Below are 27430 nucleotides of genomic sequence, written 5' to 3'. Positions count from 1 at the left end.
GCTCATAGCTCCCAAATAGACGACTTTTTAGGAAAACCATGAAACACGTATCGACTAGAATCTAAAACTCTATAACTTTGTCTTTTACACGAGGTTTCTATCTGCAGTATTTTCCAAGTTATGGCTGACATAGCTCGCACTTAAAACGCTCATAGCTCCCAAATAGACGACTTTTTAGGAAAACCATGAAACACGTGTCAAATGAAATCTGAAACTCTATAAATTTGTCTTTTAAACGAACTTTCTATCTGCCATATTTTCCGAGTTATAGGTCCCATAGCTCAATAGGTTAACACGCTCATAGCTCCGAAATTATAAGCTTTTATAAAAATTCCTTCAAATTAGTTTCTTAGAATTACGTCCTTAATATAACATACCCTGAAAATTTCAGACAAATTCACCGGTAAATTCAAAAGTTTCGTTGTAACAAAGTAACAAAGGTTGGTAAAATTCATCAATTTCAAAATGTATGAAAATTAATTTCTTCATACAAATTTCTGCAAATTTCCAAGTTTTGAAATGTAATATCTCGGCCAAATCTTAACCTTATGAGGCGTGTGATAGCTCGTTGAACTCGTATGGATGCCCAGATTGCGAATAAAATACTTTGGAGGTAGTAGGAGCAAAGGGGGAAAAGTCAAAAAGTTCGTGTATATATGTTCCTCAGTCCTGCGGAAAACTTTTTGTCAAATTTTTCAGTGTGAACGGACTTGCGTCACGGCCCTTCACTAACGTAGGGCCATGATTTCCACATCTTTTTCGCAAAACTTTCCATTTCGACACGACATACAAGGCTGAATATACAGTCATTTCGTTTAACCTTTCCTAGACGGCAAACACAATCCATCTTTTTCAATAGAATTGACCGATTAGCCATAAATTGTGACCGTTTGATAATAGTCGATGTGGATGTCTGATGATACATGAGCAAACTGCAGTGTATAAGTTCTGACAATATATAAGCGTCTCAAAACCTCAACTTTATCGATTTTTGTTATTAGGTAGAATGTGAATACTGCACGTAATGAATGCCACATTTATAAGACTAAACCGTGTTTTCTGTTTTGTTTAAATTGCCACTAGCCGTTCCGTTTCGTCTTTGTACATACCATGTTAGCTTCGGTATTGATGCTGCATCATGTGAAGCATAATATATTCAGTCCTACAGGATGTAATTATTTTGTCTTACCATGGTAAATGGATGTTAACTGACAAATAATTAAATTCAAACAGATCCTGTTCGAGCATAACGACCACGAACAAGATGTATACATACAGCAACCTAACATTATATGCAATAGATGGTGTATCGTAATGATACAAGTTAGTTTGAAACTGGGTGTTTGAAATTGAATTTTATTGAGTGTGAAAACCGGAGAAGAAAATTACTGGGATAATTTCTGGAAAAATGACACATCCGGGTAAGAGAAGAAACACAATTGTCGGTACGATGTTAACGTATACAACGACATTGATGTGGTTGATGATTTGAAAATATTAAATTTCAATCGGGCTGCAGATTTATATACTTCCGATGATTCTTTCATTCAGGGAACGTCCTTTGTGGCCATAGGGATTCTAAAAAATCGTGAAATATAAGAAAAATACCAAAAATGAAGAGGATCGTGAGTGATTTTCGGTAAGAAATGGGTAAAATATTTGGGTAAAATATTTGGGTAAAATATTTGGGCAAAATAACGCTGACGTCATATAATAAGCCAAGTATACACCCAACCGGTGGTATGAAATTTTGACACAAAATGTATGTGCCAGAAATGGCAAAAGCTAAGCGGTAAAACGACCCGTTATGCTGTATGTTTTGAAATAGAAGGCGCACTGACGCCGTGAATTCCGTGTGCATGAAAGATCTGATCAAAAAAAATATTTTTCTGCAGAGCTGTCGGCAGAGCTGCTGAGTTACTTTTTCGTAAGTAGCGTCCATAAGCCGGTTAAAACAGCGAAGATCTTGTCAAAATTAGTTCTGGGCAGCGCACTCCAAGAACAGGCAAAGAAACACATTTTATGAACTGTCATTTGGCCTTTTATTTTGTATGGAACGGGAACGTCCATAACGCAGCAGCTTATATCAACATTAAAAACTGAATTTAAATGAGAATTCCAGGCAACTGCTTCGTGGAGGCCTCTTATTTAAATTTTTTTCTTTTGCCTGTTCTGGGAGTGCCTTTGAGTCTGGAACTAAAAACGTGCTTACACATTACTAGCCTCTCGTAGCCAAAACTTACCGTAAGACTCAAATTTTAGTTTTTAGAGTTTTCGTGAGCCAAAAAAGTTTTAGGGCCGACCCGACAACGTGTAAATATTTTCTTCAAATACCGGAAGATGCGGGAAAAGGCAATAAGAACGCATAAGATTCTATTCGGTACAATTAGGCCGTGTGTCACCGCACATTCTTTAAAAGAATTAAAAAATTCTCAAATAAGTTGACATTTTTAGTCCGAACATTTCTGACAACAAACTTGATGTAAGCCTACACGCCAAATTTTCCAATTTTCAACAAACTAATCCTCGCCGAGTTAATACTGCAAAATACGAATACGACACACAATTTGTGACTTGGACTTTGCCAAACAAAAACAAATTGACAATATAATAGCATTTCAGTTGATCGCTAACAAAAATCGAATACACAAAACATTGTCCTACAAGTTCACCACACTAATTTTAACTGTAAGCCAGACTTCCACTTCCAAGGTCTTTAGGCAATATATAACTTGCGCTTTGCGTATTTGTGGGGAAAATGCAAAAGTTCATCACAGTAGGATATTGAACCCACTAAAATCTAATTTTAAATCGCTAGAATAATTCCATAAATCTAAATGTGATACTAACAAACCACGTGTTTCAATAAGTCCTGGGAGCGATCCTGAAGACATGGACCTAATCTTTTTGGGCTGAACGGCGTACTTTCGTTCACTTTTCCAAGCCCTTTCAAGAAATATCACTAAATAACTAAAGAAATCCAACATTACATCTACATTGCACATTACATTACACATTGCACATTACATTACATTGTAATGTAATGTAATGCAATGTAGCGTTACAAACTGCATCTTTGATTTCTGAAGCCAATCGGCGAGATAAAATTTTTTGGTTTGCGAACTTTTAAAGTACTCACAAAAGTTCACCAAAGTGCGCTGCTGAACCCAGAAAAAGTTGGGTATTAGTAGCTAGATTCGCTCACTGAACCTTGCAATATTACGTAATATTGGCTTAACTTTTTCTGGGTTCAGCAGCGCACTTTGGTGAACTTTTGTGAGTACTTTAAAAGTTCGCAAATGTAATGTAATGTAATGTGCAATGTGTTATGTAATGTGTAATGTAGATGTAATGTTGAATTTCTTTAGTTATTTAGTGATATTTCTTGAAACGGCTTGGAAAAGTGAACGAAAGTACGCCGTTCAGCCCAAAAAGATTAGGTCCATGTCTTCAGGATCGCTCCCAGGACTTATTGAAACACGTGGTTTGTTAGTATCACATTTAGATTTATGGAATTATTCTAGCGATTTAAAATTAGATTTTAGTGGGTTCAATAGCCTACTGTGATGAACTCTTGCATGTTCCCCACAAATACGCAAAGCGCAAGGTATATATTGCCTAAAGACCTTGGAAGTGGAAGTCTGGCTTTCAGTTAAAATTAGTGTGGTGAACTTGTAGGACAATGTTGTGTGTATTCGATTTTTGTTAGCGATCAACTGAAATGCTATTATATTGTTAATTTGTTTTTGTTTGGCAAAGTCCAAGTCACAAATTGTGTGTCGTATTCGTATTTTGCAGTATTAACTCGGCGAGGATTAGTTTGTTGAAAATTGGAAAATTTGGCGTGTAGGCTTACATCAAGTTTGTTGTCAGAAATGTTTGGACTAAAAATGTCAACTTATTTGAGAATTTTTTAATTCTTTTAAAGAATGTGCGGTGACACACGGCCTAATTGTACCGAATAGAATCTTATGCGTTCTTATTGCCTTTTCCCGCATCTTCCCGAAGAGGAATTTATCAAAACCAGTTAAATCCAATTTCATTTTTCTTATAATTCACTAAAACCGACATTGAAAACCGACACATTTTCTGATTTGTGTTTTACTGGTCTTTTGTGAATTTTGCATGTATTTTTACATGTAGAAATCAGAAACTCAAGTAAAACACAGAAACAGAAAATGTGTCGGCTTTCAAAATTCCGCGAGTGTATTCCAACGTTACTTTGGTTGTTATTTTCGTAATAAAAGATTATGACACTGGGCACTTAATGCTACAAATTCGATTCAGGTATTTAGTGAATTATAAGAAAAATGAAGTTGAAAGATTTTGCAGCAGCAGTAAGTAACGCGAACTTCATTGTCTGTTGTTGCTGCTGCTGCAATGATTAGCAATTTCTGAGAGGTTATCGAAATATTTTTATTAAATTATAGCCTTAATCTGCATTTGACATGAATGATCCCTGCAACATAAAAGGTATTAGAATTTTCCACATCTTTTTTATTGATCGGGAAAAATTTAATGAGACGGCCTTAAGCGTGTTGGCGTACTGATATTAAAATTTAAATTGATTTTGCCATGGGATCTTTTTTTAAATGTGAAACTAAAACGTTCGAACGGAATATCTGGCTGCATTTTTATTATCCAATTATGTGGAAAAAAAAAGTTTAATTAAATTTTCATTAACAGAATCAACGTTGATGTAATGCATGGTATACGAAAGTGGAATGGAAAAATACATGTACCCCATTCCATATAACTGTAGAGCGTCAAATGTGTAAACCATAAAGGAACTATGTATATAATGATGAGTTCTATTCAATTTTTACCCATAAAAACATGATGATTTTGATGGAAATTTAATTTTGCCATTAAAAACATAGCTAACGCCGACCCGTACGAAACACCTATTCGTATCAAAAGCCTTTAATGTGAAACTCTTCATTTCTCTTACTTCATTTTCTTCTCTGCTGAAAAACTATTCTCCCTTTAAAATCACTTACATTATCCACTCTTTGCCTTGTTATCATATACAACTAAATTGCCGGAGGCAATATAGACAGCCCCGTACGAAGACAAATTTCATAAATTCCTATTTAAACAGCTATATACCGCTATATTTAACTATATTTCACTATAAATAAACATTTCACAGATAAATATATGCTATTATATAGCTCTATATGCCTGTATATAGCTCAATATAGCTGTATATAGGTATATATAGATGTCCGTATATGGAATCCCTGAAACCCCACACACATAACAAATTATTTCCATGTTAACAGAAACTCTCTAAGTATCATTTTTCCCAAGATATTTCTATTTTACTAAAATCCAATATGGCCGCCGGCAGCCATTTTGTTAGTAGACCGGAAATAGTACCGACGCTTTACATTCGTTAATACCTTTCAAACAAAAAAAAATCATGAAATTCGGTCAAAATTTACTCGAGATATTGACAAAATACTCCACGTTCACTGTACGGCCGAGTAGCCAGATAAGAGCTCACTCCAAGAGACCTAGCTCACGCTCCGGAGAACATAATTTCATTAATTTTTTTTCCCTGATTGGTACGGTCAATACCTATCTAATAAAGCTAAAACGAACGAAATATGTTCAAATTTGGCCGACCTACAAGCAAAAACTGCTTGCCGCCCTGTGCCTGTTCCACACCAAGGGGTCTAACTCACGAGTCGGTCATCCGATTTCCATAAACTTTTTTTTTGTCGATCGGTATTGTAAATACCTTTTATTTGACGTATCACTTACAAGTTTAACGTTTAAATGTCCGGAGATATCTTCGAAAAACCGTAAAGCACTTATTGGGCCACAGCTCGGGAGGGGTCGATCCAAAATCACTCATCTTCGAACTTAGCCTGTCTTTTGACATTACCAAACGGGAAAAAAAAGAATTTTCAAAATCGGATGCGTTTTACTCAAGTTATCGTGCAGACAGACAGACGGACAGACGGACAGACGGACTTTTTTTTCGCGGATTTGGCATCTCTAGACAACCACAATAGGTTTCCCCTTACTCAGGGAGTCCAATTCGACGTGTTACAAACGTATGCGTAAACCTATAAGACCCCAGTACTTCGTACGGGTCTAAAAATGCACAGCTGTAAGTGACGTATTTAATTGACATTGGTGACACAGTGGCTACAAAGTTCTGCGTGTGTTTCGGATTAGCACAAATCCTGTATTATGACCGAATATGAATTGAATGTTATATTAAATGAGAGTACAGAGGGTAAGATCACCAATGTGTTTTTTGAGTAACAAGGTTTGATAATTGTCTTATCGATAAGTGCAGCGTTTGTATATCTGAGCTGAAGGCGCAAAATTTATAGATTTATTTATTTATCGTATGGCATACATCAATCTCAATACAAAAGAACAAATTGCAAGCGTTAAAAGATTTTCCATCTGCTTTATCGAGCAGATAGAAGTAGCAGACTCGATAATTATACCACGGATATGATTGCCATCTATGATAGATACTCAGTCTTTTTTAAATTCTTTGGGTTGAGTCAATCCAAATGCATAAATAAATGAGTGAATAGAGGTCGCGCCGGTCACCTACAATGTTATTCATATGGTTCGTTCGTCCAGATAAGAACAGTCAAAGTAAATTACATCCAACCGGTAAACGATAGGACAGATTACCTTTTAAATTGACTCATTCCGGAACTATTTCTTATGCAAATTACGGGTGGTATTTTGATATCTCAAATCGTCATCCAGACGACGTAACTAAAAATATTATTGAAAAAATGTTATTTAGGTCAATGTCATCATTTTTATCCACTTGTCAGTGATAGTTTTTACAGCTCGATTAGATTAGAGTTTTGGGAGGCTACTTTATTGAGACGCACGAACTCCCTGACCTTACTACCTCTATTAAGGAAATTTCGATAAGGAGTGGTTTAGGTATTGGCCATCTAATCATGGTAGATACTCAACTTGGAGTTCACAGAGTAATACCCGAAGGTGCGAAACCTGAGATTGGTGTAAAATGGGCATTCCCTAAGAAAATGCAAGTTCATGTAATTTAGGAATTCGTGAAATAGGAACCGTATTTCTGGTGTCCTACAGCTTTCTAATCTTCGAAAATGTTATTGTAAATCCTCGATTCATAAACAAAAACTGTTCGTCTTATTTTTCTAGCTTTTGTACTTCCTAGATAACTAGCCGTTCCCCACATCATAACACCATGGAATTGTCCACATCAGTCTCAGCTGCCAGACCACAAGAACAGATAGGGTTCGATAGACCGATCTATTAGAGATAAACGTTAAGCTTGCAGTGTATCGAAATCACGCCAACTACTCGCCTTATTTCTGATCTCGTAAGTCTATTAAGTTAGTTCATTACTCCAGTATTTCGACATAATTGGTCGGAATAGCTTCCTCCTTGCTAGACCGCCAACAGTTGTAGATGTTCTTGTTGCAGCCATTGTGCAACCAAAGTTCGACTCCGGTTTTGTAACATCACTGCCCGATCTTATAGTGGCGAACTCATCAGCCTCTTCATTCCATTTTACGATTTCTAAGTTCATTCAGCACGTCTATACATTCTTTGACCAGACGTGAATCATGACCACACGTTAGTAAGCGGGCGTGACGCAAGTCCACCAGGCCCGGACTGGCTCAAAAAAGCCCTTCGGGGAAAAAGTCAAAAGCCCCTTCTGTTCGGGCGACTTTTTTCAATTAGGCCCTCGATTCGTATGACTAATTAATATTGTGTAACTTACACAGTGTATGTGAATCAAACAGTTCCGCCACGGACAATTGTGACATTTGCCTAGGGCGCAGCGATTTGGTGGTGCAAAATTTTAAAAGAAAACAAAAGTATTGTAAAAATTTTCGAGTGGAATATAAAAATGTAAATAAATTTTGATTCCATTTGATCCAATCGAAATTTTCCTACTGAGGCCTTTCTGTTAACGTTTTTCGATTTCCAATGGAAATTTTTCCACTGGGGCCTTTCTATTCATTTTTCTTCGATTTAGAATCGAAATTTTTCTACTGAGGGCCTTTCTGTTAATTTTTTTTCGATTTCCAATCGATATATTTCCACTCAAGGCCTTTCTCCTAATTTTTTCGATTTCCAATAGATTAAGGAATTTGTTTATGTATTGTCCGTTGACAAGGGGATCGCCACCGGTTTATGGTGGGTTTTGGTTTTTTGTAACTTGCCACAAGTTTTTGATAATTTCAAGATATTTAAATTGGTAGAATTGGTTAAACACATACCGAACGAGCCAATCTTAATCTATCGAAATTTTTCTACTGAGGCCTTTCTGTAAATTTTTTCGATTTCCAATCGTAATTTTTCCACTGAGGTCTTTCTCTTAATTTTTTCCACTGAGGTCTTTCTGTTAATTTTTTTCAATTTCCAATGGAAATTTTCTTTACTGAGGGCTTTTCTGTTAATTTTTTTCGATTTCCAATTGAAAATTTTCCAACTGAGGTGTTTCTGTTGATTTTTTTCTGATTTAGAATCGAAATTTTTCTGCTGAGGCCTTTCTGTTAAGTTTTTTTTGATTTCTAATCAAAATGTTTTCGATTTCCAATCGTAATTTTTCCACTGAGGTCTTTCTGTTGATTTTTTTCGATTTCCAATTAAAATTTTTCTACTGAGAAAACAGAAAGGCCGTTAATTTTATTTCGATTTCCAATGAAAATATTCCCACTGGGGCCTTTCTGTTGATTTTTCTTCGATTTAGAATCGAAATTTTGCTACTGAGGTCTTTCTGTTGATTTTTTTCAATTTCCAATTAAAATTTTCCAACTGGGGTCTTTCTGTTCATTTTTTTCGATTTCCAATGGAAATTTTCTTTACTGAGGGCTTTTCTGTTATTTTTTTCGATTTCCAATCAAAATTTTCCTGCTGCGGCCTTTCTGTTGATTTTATGATTTTTTGAAAAATTAACAGAAAGGTTTCAGTAGGAAAATTTCGATTGGAAATCGAAGAAAAAATTAACAGAAAGACCTAAGTAGGAAAATTTCGATTTAACATCAAAGAAAAATTAAGATATAGGTCTCAGTAAAAAAATTTCGATTAAAAATAGAAGGAAGAATTACCGGAAAGGCCTCAGTAGAAAAATTTCGATTGGAAATTAAAGATTTTTTTATGTTCGCTAAAATAGGCTTCATTTGTTTGAACAATAAATGGTTGAAATTTAAAAAAGCCCTGTCGGGACCTCGCCCGACTAAGGCAAAAGGCCCTTCGGGAATCGCCCGAACGCCCAGTATGGCCAGTCCGGGCCTGTAAGTCCACTACCGATAAAAGGTTTTTAAAAAAAAATTGTGGACGGCGGAGCATATTTACAGCAATTTTTTCAACCAACGATTTCTCCCCTTACTCGGTTAGTTCCTATGGAAAAGTGGATCCAGCAACTCCTAAACGTTTCCATAGATTTTCCTGAAATTTTGGTTATAGGCTAATAATGGCCCAAAAATAAGAATGGAATTTTCAAAAGATGGAAAAAACCCATATCTTGGGAGCTGGACCTCCCCAAAGTCTCCATACAAATGTCATATAAAAGCTAATTTGTGTATGTGTGCTAGTTACCGAGAAATTGTATAATCGTGAAATGGTTTGTTTGCTGTGATAATCGTTGCAGTGATGGAGAGATGGTGGTGTGAATTTTGGAAGCATAAGACGGTGACCATAATGAAAAATGTCGGGCGGTTGGAATTTAGTGTTTCAATTAGGTTTTTAGGGTTAACTCTGTTGGCGGGGCAGATGGAGAATTGGTTTTTTTGGCAAAGTCTCAGAGTTTTGTGAGTAGAATTCGGGTGAAATGACCAAAAATGGAAAAGTGTTTCAATTTTAAGGTTTAAGGTCTTCGACAAAGTCTTAGAGTTTTAGAAGCAGAAAACAGAGGCAAATATGAAAATTGTAGGACAGTTGAATTTTCCTGTTTCAAAGTAGGTTTTCGTATTATTGTTTGTGTTACGGGACATAAAATGTTGCTCTAAAAAATCTTTTGATATATTATAACGGGAGATTTAACCTTAAACTTACAAAAGAGCTGATATTAGTCAAAGAACTCTTCAAGAGTAAATGTGATGCAAGTCCTCTATCTTACTTACAAAATAACTGATATCGCTGAGGGTGACGCATTCTGCGCATGTACGCAAACATTTTATCAACACAAAATGAACCCAAAAAATTTTAGAAAGAAAATTTTACAAAAAAAATTGCGTCAGAAGTGGCAGATGTTGAGGAAACTACAGGAAGATGCGGGAAAAGGCAATAAGAACGCATAAGATTCTATTCGGTACAATTAGGCCGTGTGTCACCGCACATTCTTTAAAAGAATTAAAAAATTCTCAAATAAGTTGACATTTTTAGTCCAAACATTTCTGACAACAAACTTGATGTAAGCCTACACGCCAAATTTTCCAATTTTCAACAAACTAATCCTCGCCGAGTTAATACTGCAAAATACGAATACGACACACAATTTGTGACTTGGACTTTGCCAAACAAAAACAAATTGACAATATAATAGCATTTCAGTTGATCGCTAACAAAAATCGAATACACACAACATTGTCCTACAAGTTCACCACACTAATTTTAACTGAAAGCCAGACTTCCACTTCCAAGGTCTTTAGGCAATATATACCTTGCGCTTTGCGTATTTGTGGGGAACATGCAAAAGTTCATCACAGTAGGCTATTGAACCCACTAAAATCTAATTTTAAATCGCTAGAATAATTCCATAAATCTAAATGTGATACTAACAAACCACGTGTTTCAATAAGTCCTGGGAGCGATCCTGAAGACATGGACCTAATCTTTTTGGGCTGAACGGCGTACTTTCGTTCACTTTTCCAAGCCGTTTCAAGAAATATCACTAAATAACTAAAGAAATTCAACATTACATCTACATTCACCATCTCCCACTATGTGACGCATTTTTTTTTATTTTCTTTCTAAAAATTTTGGGGTTCATCTTGTGTTGATAAAACTTTTGCTTACAGGCGGAGAATGCCCCACACTCATGGATATCAGTTATTTTTTAAGTATGATAAAGACTTGCGTCACATTTACTCTTTAAAGGTTTTTTGTACTGATCATGACGCTACGTTAGTGTAGGTCCGTGACGCAAGTCCGTTGTAAAAATTTGTATGAAGAAATGGATTTTCATACATTTTGAAATTGATGAATTTTACCAACCTTCGTCATTCTGTTACTTTGTTACAACGAAATTTTTGAATTTACCGCTGAATTTGGCTGAAATTTTCAGGATATGGTAAAGACGTAATTCTAAGAAACTAATTTGAAGTAACTTTTATAAAAGCTTATAATTTCGGAGCTATGAGCGTTTTAAGCTATTGAGCTATATGGCCCATAACGCAGAAAATATGGCAGATAGAAAGTATGTTTAAAAGACAAATTTATAGAGTTTCAGATTTCAGTCGACACATGTTCCATGGTTTTCCTAAAAAGTCGTATACTTGGGAGCTATGTCAGCCATAACTCGGAAAATACGGCAGATAGAAACCTCGTGTAAAAGACAAAGTTATAGAGTTTTAGATTCTAGTCGATACGTGTTCAACTAAACAGTCGCTTATTTAGGAGCTATGAGCGTTTTAAGTGCGTCAAAAAATTTCGATTTTCGTCAAATTTTTTATTTTCGTAAAATTTTCGATTTTCGTCAAATGAAAGCTGGAAGGTTCAGATCAAAGGGAAAGTTATACAGTTTTGTAAGAAGAATATTTCCGTTCAAACTGTACAATATGATTGTCTATTATCTGCGACCAAATTCTAAAAAATCACAACTTACAAAAGAGATGATACCGCCCACAACCATTACAGTGGAGGTGTGACACAAGTCCTGTTATCCACTTACAAAAGAACTGATATCGGTGTAGGTGACGCTTACAGATCCGACACGCAAAAAGATATGCGTCAGCTGATGAGGAAAGTACGTGAAAGTTTTATCAACAAAAATCTTACCAGAAAAATTTTCGAAAGAAAATTTGAGTCAAAAAGTGGCAGAATGTATATTTCTGGTTGAAACAATTCACTTCGTCTGTAGAGCTCCGCTCAAGGATTGTCAGAACCATTAAGTCCCAAGTCTTCACTGTAGATGCCAGCCAGCACCAGAACTGCATTACGATAGAATTTGAAATGAAAATGCCGGAGAGTTGTGGTAATTATTTTTTTTGTTTATTAAGCAAATTCTTATTCTTATTATTAATATTAATTTCTTCATTTTGTTGTTTTACAAGACTGCCAGAAGAACAATAAGAACTTTTCGTTTAACAATTTTTTTTAATAAAAAATAAGAAAAAAACAAATTAGTCAAATTGGTTTGTTGGTTGTGTTTGAGTTAATTACAAATGTTTTTTTTTGTTTTTTTTTTATTTAAAATTATTTTGTATTAATCGTAAAAATTTATTATTCCTAGTCAACTTAAAAATTATGACTTTTTAGTGCAAATATAAATATTTTTTTTATCGTCGCTTTCGCAAGCATTTTTTTTCTTTTTTTTCTTTTCTTTCAACTATTCTTTATAACTCCAGCTTAGTACGGGTAAATAAAAAAAAATCCGTTATTTCCGTTTCACTTAATTTCGTCTTCTCCTTATTTTCAATATAAATTTACATTTTATGATAAACACTTTCTATCTAAAAAAAAAGATTTTTGTTACACAATAAATTTCCCTTTTTTTAATTTAAAATGACTTGTGTGTGTTTGTGTGCACTTTAACAATTGAATTTATAATTTTTGACCCGAAAAAAGTAACTGAAACATAAAATATTATTTCGAGAATTTTCCTTCCCACTGATTTCTCCTCTATCATTCTAACGAATTTTTTCTCTCTCCGCAATAAAAAAAATCCCGGCAAATCCGTTAACGGGAATCAAAATGAATTTAACCTGGCGATGTTAGAATTCATCCAAATTCCGCAGTTCGAATTCCGGTTTTACTGCGGCAGACAAAAAATGTTTCTCGTTCGTTTCGTGTTTTGTTGTTTTCATTTATTTTTTAAGGATAAAAATTTTCTTTTGGAAAAAACAACTGGAATTACAATCTTTTGTAAAATAAAAATTATTTTCTAATGGAATTTTCTTCAACTTTTTCCTAAACTTTCTCTCGCTTTTTTAACAAGTTTTTTTTGCTCTAATTTACGATTTGTTTAAGGTGTAAGTTTAGTGTAAGTGTAATTATAATTTCGGTTAATACAATGTTCTTCTTTCTCCTCGTTATATCATCTATGCACTGAACACAACTCCTTACTTAAATCTGCACGTTTTATGTAGTCTTAAATAGCGAGAAAACCGATACTGGCGAATATCCAATTTTCACTCACATAAGAAAAACGATACAAATTCAGTAAAAACGTTCGCTAATTACGTACCCCTTTTCCGTTACACATACTTCTATTCACATAAATTAACTGGTATTTGGATTAGAGTTAGTTTCTTGAAATTTAACGAAAAAAAAATTATAAATGGTCCCATCAATTAAACATACAGGGGTACGGGTACATGGGATTAGTAATTTGAGTATCAAATCGATACGAAACAAAAATAATTGGAAAGTAAAACGAAAAAAAAAAAATTCTCCTCATAAATCAAAACAAAACACTTTTTCGATTATTAGCTTGCATCTTAAATGAACTTAAAGTCTAAATGGTTCCCTCTGACTGTTTGGCGTACTGCCACGGCTTTTACGGCCTGGCGGAACTGGCGGTGGTTCCATTGATGTTTTACGTGGCGTTTGCATTCCGGAGGGAGTCGATTGTCCACTTAAATTACGTCTGAATTGTTGGAAGAAATTGGAAAAGTGTTTAGTTTTATGGCGCAATTTTCAAATTTCAAATTCAAACAAACAGTAAAAAAGGCTAAAAGGATAAATTAACAAAAATTTGTAAGCACATCGAGGGGTAGTGTGTGTTGTGTGGCAGGGTAGTATATGTATCACTACTACTAACATCCTTCACACGCAAAGCTATAAAAAAATTTCTGCAAAATTCTCAGAAGCTTTCATTTATCGAAAATAACAAAGAAATTTGCCTAGCGTAATACTTGCAATTACAGTACGTGACATTGATTCATCTTTTGTGCATTCATTGAGAATTGTGGAATTTAAATGATATTGAGAAAGATATAAATCAAACCCATCTAATGATCATATTCATCGTTCCTTGGACGAAGCGAATTGCAATGAATATATTAACTGAATGTAGAACGAAGAAAATGGCTACGAATCACCCATAAGAGATGACATGAAGAGGTATGACAGGAACGGTCTGGTGGATAGAACCTTTCAATGTAACTCAAAAGAGTTCTATGTAGCCATCGGTTATCGAAAAAAATAAGCGATGAACACTGGGTTGAGTTGTCTTAAATCACAAATGGTTTGAAGTGAAGTAAAAGATTGGCCGGCACTGCCAAGAGAAACTATTGGCACGCGTGTGCGAATAGTACCCAAAAGAGACTATTCGCAAGCGTGTGCCAATAGTGCCGGCCCTAAAAGAATTTGCTTCAACCTCCCTATGCAGTACGTTGAACAAAAGAAGTAGCAGATTGTGGTTCTGAAGAAATGATTAGAATTTGCATGAAGACAAAGAAAATTGAGAGACCGTAACTCAATAGTTACTCTAGAAACCATCTGTCAACCCAGATCTAAAATTTGAAGTATTGGCTACACAAACTGATTTGTCAAATTGCCTTCCTTCGAGCGACCGATTTTGTAGTGTGAGACAAACGGTATGATAAACCTACAACACCACTGAATGCCGTACGAGGCTGATAATCAATAATATCTCAGTACTTTCAAAGCACTTTAGCATTTTAAATTGATATTCAATAGCAAATCTGTGAATCAATTTTGTCTGCTTCAAAATAGACACCGAGATTGGAGCGAATAAATAAAATGATAAATTGCAACCAATCATCTTTCCATTGCACACACATTAGACAAGACTGCAATGTTCCATGAAGTGTTTCTGTATACCGTTTCCTTGTTCTCTGTATACTCTTGGATTATATATGTAAAGTGTAAGCGTAATTGAATCCACCTGGGAAAGAATTGCTTCTCAAATATTGTCTGTTTGAAAAATTTAGGTGAAGTTTGTTTTCCCAGATGTTTAAGAGTTTTTGAGTTTTCGCTTTTCTCCTCTACCATCCATCATTCGTTTTGCTGCAAGCTATCATCCCCCAACGAAAAACAATGCAATCTGTATACGAATGTATTCAGTTCGGAGTTCAAATAAACGAAACAAGAAAAAAAGCCAAATCAAAAGGAAAACTCAAACGATTAACAACTCTTTAAGAACGAAAAAAAACGAAAAGTTGTAACACAAAGCTACACGGCAAATAACATTCATTCAAATTACCCAGTCGACGAGCAACTAGATGTTACTGAGCTTTGTGACTGCAAAGATGACGGATACGATTTTTCCGTTGAAGGCTGTCTTACAGGTATCCTTGATCGGCTAGTTTATACAATACATTTTGTTCGATTAACAACTTTATTTTCTTCGGACGGAGTCGTAGTTCTTAAGCAGAATTCATTTTGAATTGGTCATGTTATGTCGTTCATTTTTCGTAAAAGGTTGACGAATTTTGCGCGATATTCTTATGTTTTACGACAACCATACTGGTTTGCACACGTAAAAAGTGCCACGTTCGTATCTAAACTGTTCTTCTCTGGTTTTGTGATTTCTCTCAATTCACGTTTCAAATAAGATACGAAATTAGACAAGTCAGATAAATGGAGAATAAAAGCAAGAACACCTTACGAAAGTGGAAGTTTTTACGTGTGCAAAACAGTAACAATAAATTATGTAAAATGAACGATTTCTTCAGGCATTGGTTTAAAATTTTTACCAAATACACTACCCACTAAATCGGAAAATGTTTGCTCCGGCACTCTCGTTTTTTAAGTTTAGAAATGCCCTGACAAGAAAAGCTGAGCATATTATATCTCCGTCTTTTCAGCATTCGGGAACAGAAGAGTCGCAGCAAACGTTTTTCGTCTTAGATAGTGTAAGAACATAAATTTCAAATGACGGTCGCTCTCGGTCTATTTCACTTTCTCCATGACCATTTCGTAAAGTTTATCATCTCTCTCTAGTCTACACTAGCCAAGAACTCACTCAAATCTAATAAAAATCAACTCTCCAAACGAGTAAATTATTCCGATCATCAGAGTCGACTTGCGGAACAATTCAAACAGTTTCGCTGATCAATTGTTCGCATTTCATTTCCGATTTTCGGCATGTTAATGACATTACGATTCATGATGACAAGCATTAAAACTACTATTAAATAATTACCTGTTTTGTACCGCCCCCGGCACAAGCGTTGGTATGCTAGATGATCGGCTCATGCCACCGTTACTACTCCTGTTAATGGTTAATTTGATTAATATTAAGCGATGTTATTAGTATTATGCAAGAGTGTATAGCGGGATTGATTCATTGAAGTTACGTTTGCATTGTAATTGATTTCGAATGAAATTCGGGCAACAAGTGAACCACACAAATGGGTTCGCATTTCGAGCAATAAAAATATTTTTGTGTATACAAACAGCCCCAATTACCAATCACTGTTTACAATTACGGCATGACCGAACAATTTGGTAGGCGAATGATGAATTGAAGAAAATTTAGAGAATTCGGTTTTCCGATGTCGAAAGACGTGACAATAAAATCAAATTTTCATCGGTCGTATTCAGTCAACGTACCAACCGACATAGGCTACAAAACAAATAGACCGAAGAAGATGATTTGGTATAATGGAAGCAATTAAAATCGCAATTAAATTTGACAATGAAAGTGGTTTTGGGCTTTAAGGGATGAGTGGTTTTGAATATAATCGGATAGGCATTCAAGCTGCGTATTTTAGCAGAAAATGTTTTGTTTGGCGATAATTATTTTGTTATGATCTTAGGCAATGATGCAATTATGGAATTAGAAAATGTAATGCGTTCGCCGAAAAAACGGGAAATTCGTCGAGATGAACTTAACAATTCTCTTGAACCTTAACATGATACCGTCAGACGAACGTTCTGTTTAATATCACTAAATTAGCATATCTATTGTCACAGTCAAATCTAACCTTGTTGGTGCAGGACTAGCAGATCCGGATGGTGTTCTTGGTCGTGAAATTGTGCTACCAAAAGCGGATATTCCTGCATTTCCATTAACTCTCGTTATGGTCGAACCAACAGATAGACGCGATGGACGCGGCGTTGTCGTTGTCGATGATGTACTTCCTAATCGTCGTTGTGGAATTCGAGATGGTGTGGTGTCGTCTGAACAAGAAAACCCGAAATGTTAATTCAACGCATCCAGACGACAACCCGTTCCCGTTCATTTACCTGTGCTGTCTAATGACATATTCGAACCATGATGTGATGGTGGTTTCGAACCCTGTCTGCTTGCAGGTCGTGAATTTGGTTTCGATCCGTTTCGGGATCCTCCCGGCGTGAGTCCGGTTCTATTTGGTGTATACGATGGCTTTCTAGGTGTGTATCTTCCCCCGGCACCTAGACTGCTTTCATTGTCACTCAATGAATCGGGTGTGGATGCTGATAGCGATGATCGAGATGGTCGAGACATTGCAACCGATCGAACAGATCGCTCTCGAACCTAACGATTTGCGTAAAATTAAATTTGGATGAATAAACGGGCATTAGCATCTGAATGAGGCGAATGCCATCACAATTTTGGTTTTGCTTACAAGCGTCTGATAGTTTATCTATGTTGCCATTAGTGTACAATTTTACAAAATAAAAAGGCTTACCCAATGTGTTGACGGATGACAATGCGGTGCGTGCGGACTTAATGGCATTGATCGAGAACCACCTCGAATAAATGCCGTTCCGCCAGCACCCATATGTAATGGATACGCACACGGTATCTGTTCTTGGGCACGCAGTCTTTCAAATATTGGCATTAATTCCGCCAAATGCTCGTCGGCTATTGAGATAGTAAATTTAAGGAGATTTTGATGTAAAATAAAATTCTTTCTTTAGATTTCCTAACATTTTTCTTGCCAAAAGCTCGAATGATCACTTAACATCGGTATTTTCCGCATATCTAACTGAAATATTGATTTTATAATACTAACGCGCCTGTTTCATTATTTCCGCTTTTTCTATTTCTCTCGTCATGTTACATATTAAGCAAAAAAAACATTAAAATTCCAAATAAAACACAGGGCAAACAATCATGAAACATGTACGGGTTCGTTTTTAATGAAAATTTAGCAGGAATCGATTGCAGCTTAGATATATTAATACCACATCGTAATTTATTACTCGTTTCAGGTCAAAACACGCCAGGAACATACACATTGCGAATGGAATGCTGTTAACTTTGTAAAATATTTGTAGATAATTATGGTCAAAGCGACAATGTATCACCATTTTCTATGAAAATGGTAACTCATTGCACATTGCGTACAGTAATCGAAGCTCAATAGCTCATTTATATGTAGCGTTGTCTACATGTCTAGAATATGTCTAGAATTAAAGTTAGACTTTTGGGGATGAAATGTTTTTTTATAGCCGATAAATGGTTGGATAAAATTCTGTCATCGCTACTCTCAAACCTAGCTGTTCTCTTTTCTTTTCTATATTTTATTTGGGAAGATTGCACGAACAACATTCATTTATTTAAAATTACAAAGAATCGTGTGCCTTCAGAGCTGTGGAACGTGTAGTCAGCTATCGATAACATCGTTAAAAAACGATCAGCAAAATGTTGTTTTTTAAGCAGCAAAGTGTTTGTTGAAACAATTGAAGTAAAAGATTTTGTATCAACCACTAGGCGTAATTTCAAACAATATGGAACAGATTGTATGATCATATACGATGGTTACGATTGATGTTGGTGAAAATAGGATATACTAACTGGTGTACCAGATAAAGACGGTAACTGGAGCAATCTGTTGGCTCGGAAAATAGTACAGTTAAGAACTGTTTTCTTGGACATGCCACTAATTTTCAACTTTGATTATCTTGGCTACATTCAATTTAAAGTTTTGGGATATTTACACGTTTCTCGGAAACATCAGTGCTCTTTGATGTCCAATGTGACCGTTGACCGTGGTAATTCGTGAGTTGTAAAGGTAAAAATCTCATCAATCATCATATAATAATGTCGATGAATCTCACGAGAATCTACGCAAATTTATACCGAAAATGTCTCAGGTGGTAACTTTTAAGAAGAAACATAGAGAGGTTCGTTCACCTGAAGAAGGTAACCCTAGGCCAAAATTTAAAGAGATTTTTGTACGCCTCCTCTTGCTACTCCTCGCTGCTCAAAATAAATAAAAAGAGACCTACGCTTACATCAACATTGTCTGAATAAGCAAAGTTTCAGCTTGAAGATAAAAATGCAAATCGATCAATACAGTGGACATCAGTGAAATTTAGACATGCATTTGCTCCAGCTGCTTTTCAGCTGATCCAGTCATACTAAACTGCTGATACGTCTTTATATGGTTTCACAACTACCACGCGAGGCGTGTAACTATTTGCACCATATAAACAAGTACAGCATTATGTTTGCATATTGCTGAACGAGAGCTGAAGCAAATTCTGGTCTAAAGTATACCGGCTTCCACTGTACTTTTCTTATTCGTAATCAAATAATAATTCAAAATAGCCACATAAAAAACTCATAGTAATATGTTCGCTATAAAACCGCTTACAGCAGCAGAGTAGTTAAAAATGGATCGCTAGCAATATTTTCAAGCGATATTTAACCGGCCAAACCTCACCTTGCGGAAAAGGGCAAGTGAGAGGTCGGTTTACTTTTCATTTTCTTTGATTAACCTTTTCTGTATAATAAGGGAGGTACAAAAAGATTTTTTTTCCATTTTTTTTACATTTTCTTGAAGAATTCGGAAAATAAAAGGACCCGTGTTTTTGTCTTTCTTGATTCGAGCAATAGTACCCTCTATAGGGCACTTTATACTTCCCATGTAAATGACGATTACAACAACAATTTGTATGGCGGGTGTGATCGGGTGTGAAAATTTTTTCAACTTCAACCAGTGATAATTTTTCGAATTTTGATTTTTTCGAGAAAAGAAAAAACACGGGTCTCTTTATTTTCCGAGTTCTTCAAGAAAATCAACTAAAAAGTATATGCGGTACCTCCCTTATTGAATCTCTTAAACTAAAAAGCAAATCAAATTGTTTCAGAATAAAATTTAAATTAAAAAAAACGAAAACAAAACCTCAAATTATTAAGAAATCAAAAAAATAGTCAATGTGCTGCTAAAACTAAAACCAAAAGCTACAAAAAAATATGAGAAATTTGTACACAAAACAAAAACATAAATACAGGGGGGATAAGAGAGTCTGACATGCTCTGGAAGGTTAGGTTTTTTTTTGAATATATAAGATTCAACGTTGCGTGTGTCCTTACTCAACCTTACCTTAACAAATACAATGTTGGATACCATAGTACCATAAGACTACCAAAATGACTGAATCCAAATAATATTTTACCCATAACCAATTGCCGAAAATGTTGATCAAGCAAACAAATTATTTGAATTGAACTTTACCATTGACCACTCAAATGGATCGCTTAACATTTTGCTTGACCAAACAACCATTTTCAGCATCAAAAAAAAAGTGAATCGGAAACAAAAAAAACCATTGAAATTACCTTCGTTATTGGACCCTGACTGTTTACAGGCGATGATGCATGCGATCCGTTCGGATTCGATCCCGATGACAGAGATACTCGTGGCTTGAATGCAGCCATACTTTGTGACACACCATCAGCCAATATAAATTGTTCTCTTAATTCGATGTTTGTGCGTCCCTTGGCTAGATTTGTTTTTTAGGATAGATGACGGGATATTCGATATTCACGGGTCATTGTGGTGAATTGTGTGTATGTATAGACGGAGTGTTGGAGTTTTGTGTGCAGTTTACGATAAGTTTTTGATGTCGGGATTGTTTATGGGGATGTTGGTGCCACATTTGTTTGGTATTTATATGGTTTTTTATATAGCGGTTGTTGGTTGTTTTTATTGGATGTGTTCGTTAATACGTCAAACAATAAAAATAAAACAAAAAAAGAAAACAAAACGAAAACGTGTTAGTAAAAAAATAAATAATTTTTCAATTAATCAGAGTGTATATGGGAACAATGGACGGAACATGAAGCAAATTATCGGGAAAGGTGACAAATAAAACAAAACAAAAAGAATTTAATTGAAAAATCGGCTACAATATTTTCAATGAAAAATAAATTTATTTTCAAATCGTATTGTGGTCACTGGAAGCAGGGCCTATTTTTAGTGAATTTAATTCCTAAAAATACCATAAAATTCCTAAAAACCTTTTTTTTTATTGCTACAGTCAGAGGCAGTGAAACTTCAGCTGCTCAACACAATCAAAACTGTTCACACTTTTTTATATGGTTGAAGCTGCTACACACACGCGTGTGATGCTGATAAAACCGTATAACGACGTATGTATCAACAGTTTTGGTTGTTTGTGTGGATCAGCTGAAAAACAGCTGAAGAAAATTGATGCTGAAATTTCAATGACTTGAACTGTAAATTGTTGAATGCCTAGATTTAGGAAATTCTTAAGAATTTTCAGGAATTAAATTCCTAAAAATAAGCCCTGCTGGGAAGGACTGGTTGTATGAACTGTGAAATCATTGTATCATTTCGAATGTGTAATACCGTAGAGCTTTCGATGACTGATACTTTTGGACATATCTTCTATAATCGGAAGTCATCCATAAAGAGACTTTTTAATTGTGCGTCACAAGCGAGACGACAGAACCAGGCAATTTTTTTATTAAGGAAATCACATTCAATACAACCGACCCTACAACCAACCAGCTGAAAATACGATTTTAAAATAAAAACCATCAATTCAGACAACCGGAAAATTTTCAAAAAATTTCAATCGAAATTTCCATCCATAACATTCTCATTTTCGGATGTAGTCAGTTCAATCGATGCGTCGGTTATAATTTTACTGAAATTTTCCGAGAATTTCCAGTTGCCTTAACCATAAATCGGATGCCAAACACGTTTACAAAATAAAATATTTACAAAAAAGCATTCTGTGGTGCCGGTGAAAATGAGCAAAATTAGGCCATTGAACATTGTTAATGGTTTGTTGTTGCTCATTTTTGCTGACCACACAGCAAGCATATATATACATATACATAACATGCGCAATGATTATAAACCCATCACCGAATACACTACACAATTTTACAAAAGCACATTGAAAGCATTTTCTACGATAATGTTTGATGATATCTCTACTAGTGACTAATAATCGAGTTTAAAATTAAATTTAAAAAAAAAGTAAACAGAAACGACTGGACATCATTAAATGGAATGGTTCTCTAAGTTTAAATAACATTTCATCTAGGTGTATATTACCTCAGGTCATATTGTAAAAAAAAACTCTTTTTCTTACTTCTCCCAAGGTAACCAATTCGATACGAAATGTTGTAAGTAACGAAAGTTTTGTTTAGTCCGATTAATCCCTTGGAACAAGTGGTATAAGTCGTTCGAGTACGTGCTGAGCGAGACATATGCTTTAATTCGGAAACTTTGTCTTGCAACACTAAATTACGATTGAGGGGTACAGTCAATTCAATGCCGAAGAGCACTATTTGCACACACGAACAGTTTTCGTTGGTTGAATGTTGGTTTTCGATAACAAATTTAATTGAATTTGTTGACTGAAGAAGGCGAAGGTTGATAAATTACATAAAATCCAAAATAATTGAAAGCTTTGCGATGTAGTCGTTGAACGGAATTCATTAAGGCTACGATCCCAATAGGTTGCATGCAGTAAATATTGGCAGAAGCTTTAGGAGTTATGGATCCATTTGATTGTTTTGAAATTAAATCGATCGACGCTTGTCGATGAAGTGAGTTACTGTATCGATGGGAAGCGTTTGGAGGAAAATAATATCATCGGATGTAGCTCATTGAGTCCAGTTGGACAAACTTTAACTTCACATACAAAGAACACGCTAAACACATCAGCATAAACGCAACATTTATTAGAATACTTTAACTTCTCAAAAGCTTTACAATGGACAAATCGACATATCACAAAACAAAACGAAATCACTCTCGACAATATGAAAAGAAAAATGCTTGACCAGACAAAAATCCGAATTGATCCATCATCTACTTCCGGCCCGACAGATCATCACCGGTTTTGCCGTTCAACAAAACACAATCGATGTTCTCCCGTGACCGTTTATGATAATCGCAATTCATTTTCGCTAGTTGATGCTTGAAACGTTTCGATTTCGAATAAATTTTCTTACACAGAGGACAGCACGCCTCATGCTCTGTGGGATCGTTTGGATTCGGCAGTGGTAATACTAGGGCGACTGAATGATTGTAAATCACAATAAAAACAAAAAACCACACGAGATAATAATTGAGGGTGGGTGGGGTTGATACAGAAATCAAGAAAAACGAAACGTCGAAAAATCATGCAGAAAGAAAGAAAAATATTTTTGGCAAAAAAATCGGATGTAAAATGAGAGAGTTTAAAGGCACACAACCACCCACATACATTAATGATGCGGTAGTGTGTTGCATGGATTGATTGATAAAAAAATGAATTTTTTGAAATGATATAAAACGGATCGGTTAAAAAGTAAGAAATAAAAACCAAAAGTGAAAATTAAATGCCGCACACGAATTGTTGGTTTTAATGTTTCACATACAAAATTTAGAAGGGACGAAGCGTAGATTAGCGATGTAGTAGTTGATGTTGCAAAATGAACACAGGACATGTACGATTAGAAATATTGTTTAGCATTAGTTTTGATTAGTTACAAATTGTTTGATTAATTTTTGTAAAAAAAAAAAAAAAAAAAATCGATCGACAAATTTTGAACTTTTTGTGTCTAAAATGTTGAGACTAACTGAGCGCATTAAATCAAAATAAAATGAAACAACTAACTCTGTCTGGTATAATAATATATAGATAATAGTCAACAAGCTTTGTTAGTGCGCTGTTCTATTTTGTAAAAGTTATTGAAACGATTTTCAGTTTTAATTATTATTTTGGTTTTAAAAAAAATTGGTTACAGAAATTATTTGAGTTAAATGACCATTTTCCTTCCGGGTTTTTTCTTTTAATTGTTTTTGGCATCTCTTTCTCTTATCACTAAACATTTTCTTAAATAAAATCGTCAAAATAGAAACGGAATACATACCTCGACATGGATCGTTCTTGACCAAGAATTCGTCCAATGCAACCCAACCGCCACCGACACGAACCATCACAGTACTTCGCAGGATACGGACTAAGCGTAATTTTTGAGAATCTCCAAACTGTTGAAACAATAATTTCGTTGATTAAGGAATCCTCTACTCCAACGCTATCCGCACGATCCCTTACCCTATATTTCCCTTCACCGACTTGGAATACACGGAATTTCTGGCGACATGTGCAAAGCATAACGAGACGCTTCACTTCGTCGTGTATCTTATCAGCGTCGGTAGCCGGTTTACGGTCTTGCCAATCGGGTCGCAAAGCTGCGATGAATTCCTGCCAGTCGATGAGTCCTTCGCCGTTGCGATCGAACAAATCGGCAACAGCACCCATTTCCATTCGGGACGTATCGAATTCTGGAGATTGACAAAATTTGGTTAGTTATGTCATTCAGGGTCAGGGCAGATAAAAACGACTCACTGGTGTTGATTATGCCATCGATGAATATGTCACGTGGTATCAGGCCATTGTTGTCTTTGTCCATTTTACGGAACAGATCCGTCAAACGGGATTTTTTGTGGTTCATGAATTTGAGGAACTACAATCGTCACAGTTAGAGATCGATTCGGCCAGCAATCTTGAAAAGCGGAAACTTACCCTCTTTCTCCAGTCATCCCAGCTGAATTGTCGAACACGTTCAACATCCTTTAAGTACAGCAGATGATCGTGTAAGCGACGCTGACGTTCCCACGCCAACATCCAAACGTAACGCCATTTGTCCCAGAGAATACGGGCACGGGATGAACGGAATTCAACATCAACGGAGGTGCTGGAATGGGGTTTTTGGGTTAGAATCAAATCGGTCGTCGAAATTAGTCGATGAGGATAGAGACAGTCTTTGAAGGCTTACGACTCTTTTTACAGAATACTTACAGGAAGGAGTACAGTACACTCGTCAAGTGGCATTTTAAACTTGACTAAGGTGTATTGTACCTACGATGGTATGAAATGATAGCCATCGAATGTTCGATAAACTTAACCCGTAGAGGACTGTTACAAAGGAACTTAAGGCAACAAAAGCATTTTCTGTTCACTTACTTTGCTGGTGAAAATCTTGGTCCATAATGCGGTAATTTCTCTCGGTCCGGTGTATCTCTTGATGGGCTGATGCGACTAAATTTTAGAAGCAATAAAAATGTTTCAAAATAACATGCAATCACGACGAAGTAAAATATTTTCATAAAATACGATTTTTATCGAAGCATTTAGCGACATAAGATTCAATTAGATGAGACTTTATGAAAATATGATAATCCATGAGCTTTCGTTTTAAACACAAAAATTTGATAAAAAAGCTAGTCACAACGGAACAAAAAGAAAACCAAAAATCTTAAAATCGAATGAATGAGAGACAAAAATCCTAAAAACTTATGAGTTCACTAACAATTCAATTGAAAATGTTTTGTATAATTTAGCTACTCAGCACACATAATATTATGACAACAAAAGCATACCTTGTGCGTCTTGAATTAAGTCCATGATCACGCGATCCTTTGAAGCTAAAATTGAAAATGACAATATCATAATGATGGGTTCGAAACACAAATCAGTAATTAGCATCAGTAGTGGTGTAACAAATTATCGACCAATAAACCATGCACCGTCTATGTTTATCAACCCGATACACTTACTGGTGAAAGTAATTATTTTGCTAATAAAATCTTAGCCATCACAGCATGCATATTATTAGACTATCAAGTCAACAAAGAAGAAGAAATCTCTGCCAGGGCTGTCTATTTGGAATATTAATTTTAAATAATTCTCAAATTTAGTAATTTTTAGGAACTTTAAGAAATTAATTCTTAAAATTTCTGAATTCCAACAAATTCTGAAAATTCATGTTCTTTTCCAAAAATTTTAAATTTAAGAATTTTTAGGAAATTAGGAATTTTAAGAATTACTGAACTTTTCTAAAAGAGATTCTTTAAAAAAAATCGAATATTAAGCACTAAGTTAGGCTTAATTTTTCGTTGACATCGTTAACATTAAGATCACAGTGAAACGCTTGGAGGAAATGATTTTTTTTTTGCATTAAACCGGTCACTGTAGAACGATTCGTTCTAAATTTAGGATTTCTAATTTCCAGTACCATCAAATTAAAGAGTGACTGTTCTACTCTCCAGCTTGAAGAGAACAAAATAGTTATTTCTTCTGTTGATTTCACCTATGTCTATGATTCAAATGCAAATGTGAAACTCAACTTATTACTAAAGTTAGATGCGATTGACTCATTCGAGTGGACTTTAGAAGCATAAATGTTTTGCTGCTCTATCTCAACTTACAAATTTGAAATTGTAAGTCATCTATTGGTACCAGAGCCTATTTTTCAAAAAAAAAAGAAATTTTTTCCCGAATTTTTTCAAGTTTTTCCCAAAAAAAATTTTTGGGAAAATATTTTCCCGAAAAGAATCCCTGCTTGGTGCGATGTGTTTTAAGAGATGACTAAGAATATTCAAGTTCACTTAACAACTGTAATATATGTCCACTGGACATTGTCCAGTCCACGTTCCCGGGCATTGAGATTTCTTTTCAATTTTTATGAATTTTCAAGAATTTAAAGAGTTAGACTCTTAGAGGCCCTAAAAATTCTTCAAATTTTTTGAAATTCGTAATTTTAGGAACTTTCAGGAATTTAATAAATTTTAACAAATTTTTGAAATTTAAGAGCAATGTACCCTTTGCAAAATTGTAGCCTACATTTAGGCAGAAAATATTCATTTTTTTGATGATTTCTCTGAACCAAAATCCTTTTTTTTAGTAAATCCATTAACGCACTTTTAAAGTGAATGATAATTTTGATTTGTGAATGATAATTTATCTCACTTCGAGAAACCTTTGCAGATCGTGTACATTTATGTAATCTGCACAGGTTTCTCCAAGTGGGATAATTTATCGCCCACAAACCAATTTTTCCTTTAAAAGTGCTTTAATGGTTTTACTAAAAAAAGGATTTTGGTTCAGAGAAATCATCAAAAAAACGAATATTTTTCCGCCTAAATGTAGGCTACAAAGGGTCCATTGCTCTAAAGAATTTTTCTAAACTTTAAATAATTTATAAAAATTAAAGAATTAAAATTAGAAAGAAAGAATAGATCAATCGACTTGCATATCTAAACCACCCCCAAGCAATTCTTATTAGGAAAATACCAAT

At 35.1% G+C, this 27430-nt stretch overlaps 1 protein-coding gene and 1 long non-coding RNA gene across 51 annotated transcripts in view; one reads left to right on the top strand and one right to left on the bottom strand.

Moving 5' to 3' along the window:
- The first annotated feature begins 7229 nt into the window (after window positions 1–7229).
- On the top strand, window positions 7230–27379 carry LOC119082798. The gene is made up of 3 exons (XR_005088716.1): window positions 7230–7263; window positions 27121–27123; window positions 27367–27379. It is a non-coding gene; the product is annotated as an uncharacterized LOC119082798 (long non-coding RNA).
- The window catches only part of LOC119082791 (microtubule-actin cross-linking factor 1), a 150483-nt gene continuing 136082 nt past the window's right edge, over window positions 13030–27430 (bottom strand). For 18 of the 50 annotated variants that reach the window (XM_037192406.1, XM_037192405.1, XM_037192412.1 and 15 more), the window contains 12 exons: window positions 25734–25778; window positions 25318–25392; window positions 24877–25048; window positions 24700–24817; window positions 24406–24635; window positions 24221–24338; window positions 17781–17956; window positions 17356–17626; window positions 17094–17289; window positions 16310–16378; window positions 15368–15466; window positions 13030–13786 (listed from right to left, as the gene is read on the bottom strand). In XM_037192406.1, the coding sequence (XP_037048301.1) occupies window positions 13648–13786; window positions 15368–15466; window positions 16310–16378; window positions 17094–17289; window positions 17356–17626; window positions 17781–17956; window positions 24221–24338; window positions 24406–24635; window positions 24700–24817; window positions 24877–25048; window positions 25318–25392; window positions 25734–25778 (1708 nt within the window). In that variant the 3' untranslated portion in view covers window positions 13030–13647. Of the gene's footprint in view, window positions 13787–15367; window positions 15467–16309; window positions 16379–17093; window positions 17290–17355; window positions 17627–17780; window positions 17957–20662; window positions 20827–24220; window positions 24339–24405; window positions 24636–24699; window positions 24818–24876; window positions 25049–25317; window positions 25393–25733; window positions 25779–27430 lie in introns of all 50 variants that reach the window. The other 32 variants (XM_037192426.1, XM_037192389.1, XM_037192392.1 and 29 more) reach the window with 14 other exon arrangements.

This window comes from Bradysia coprophila, unplaced genomic scaffold (genome assembly GCF_014529535.1).
Source record: "Bradysia coprophila strain Holo2 unplaced genomic scaffold, BU_Bcop_v1 contig_494, whole genome shotgun sequence".
NCBI classification, from domain to species: Eukaryota; Metazoa; Arthropoda; class Insecta; order Diptera; family Sciaridae; genus Bradysia; species Bradysia coprophila.
The sequence above is the reverse complement of the archived record's forward strand: the minus strand, read 5'-3'. Positions and strand labels throughout refer to the sequence as shown.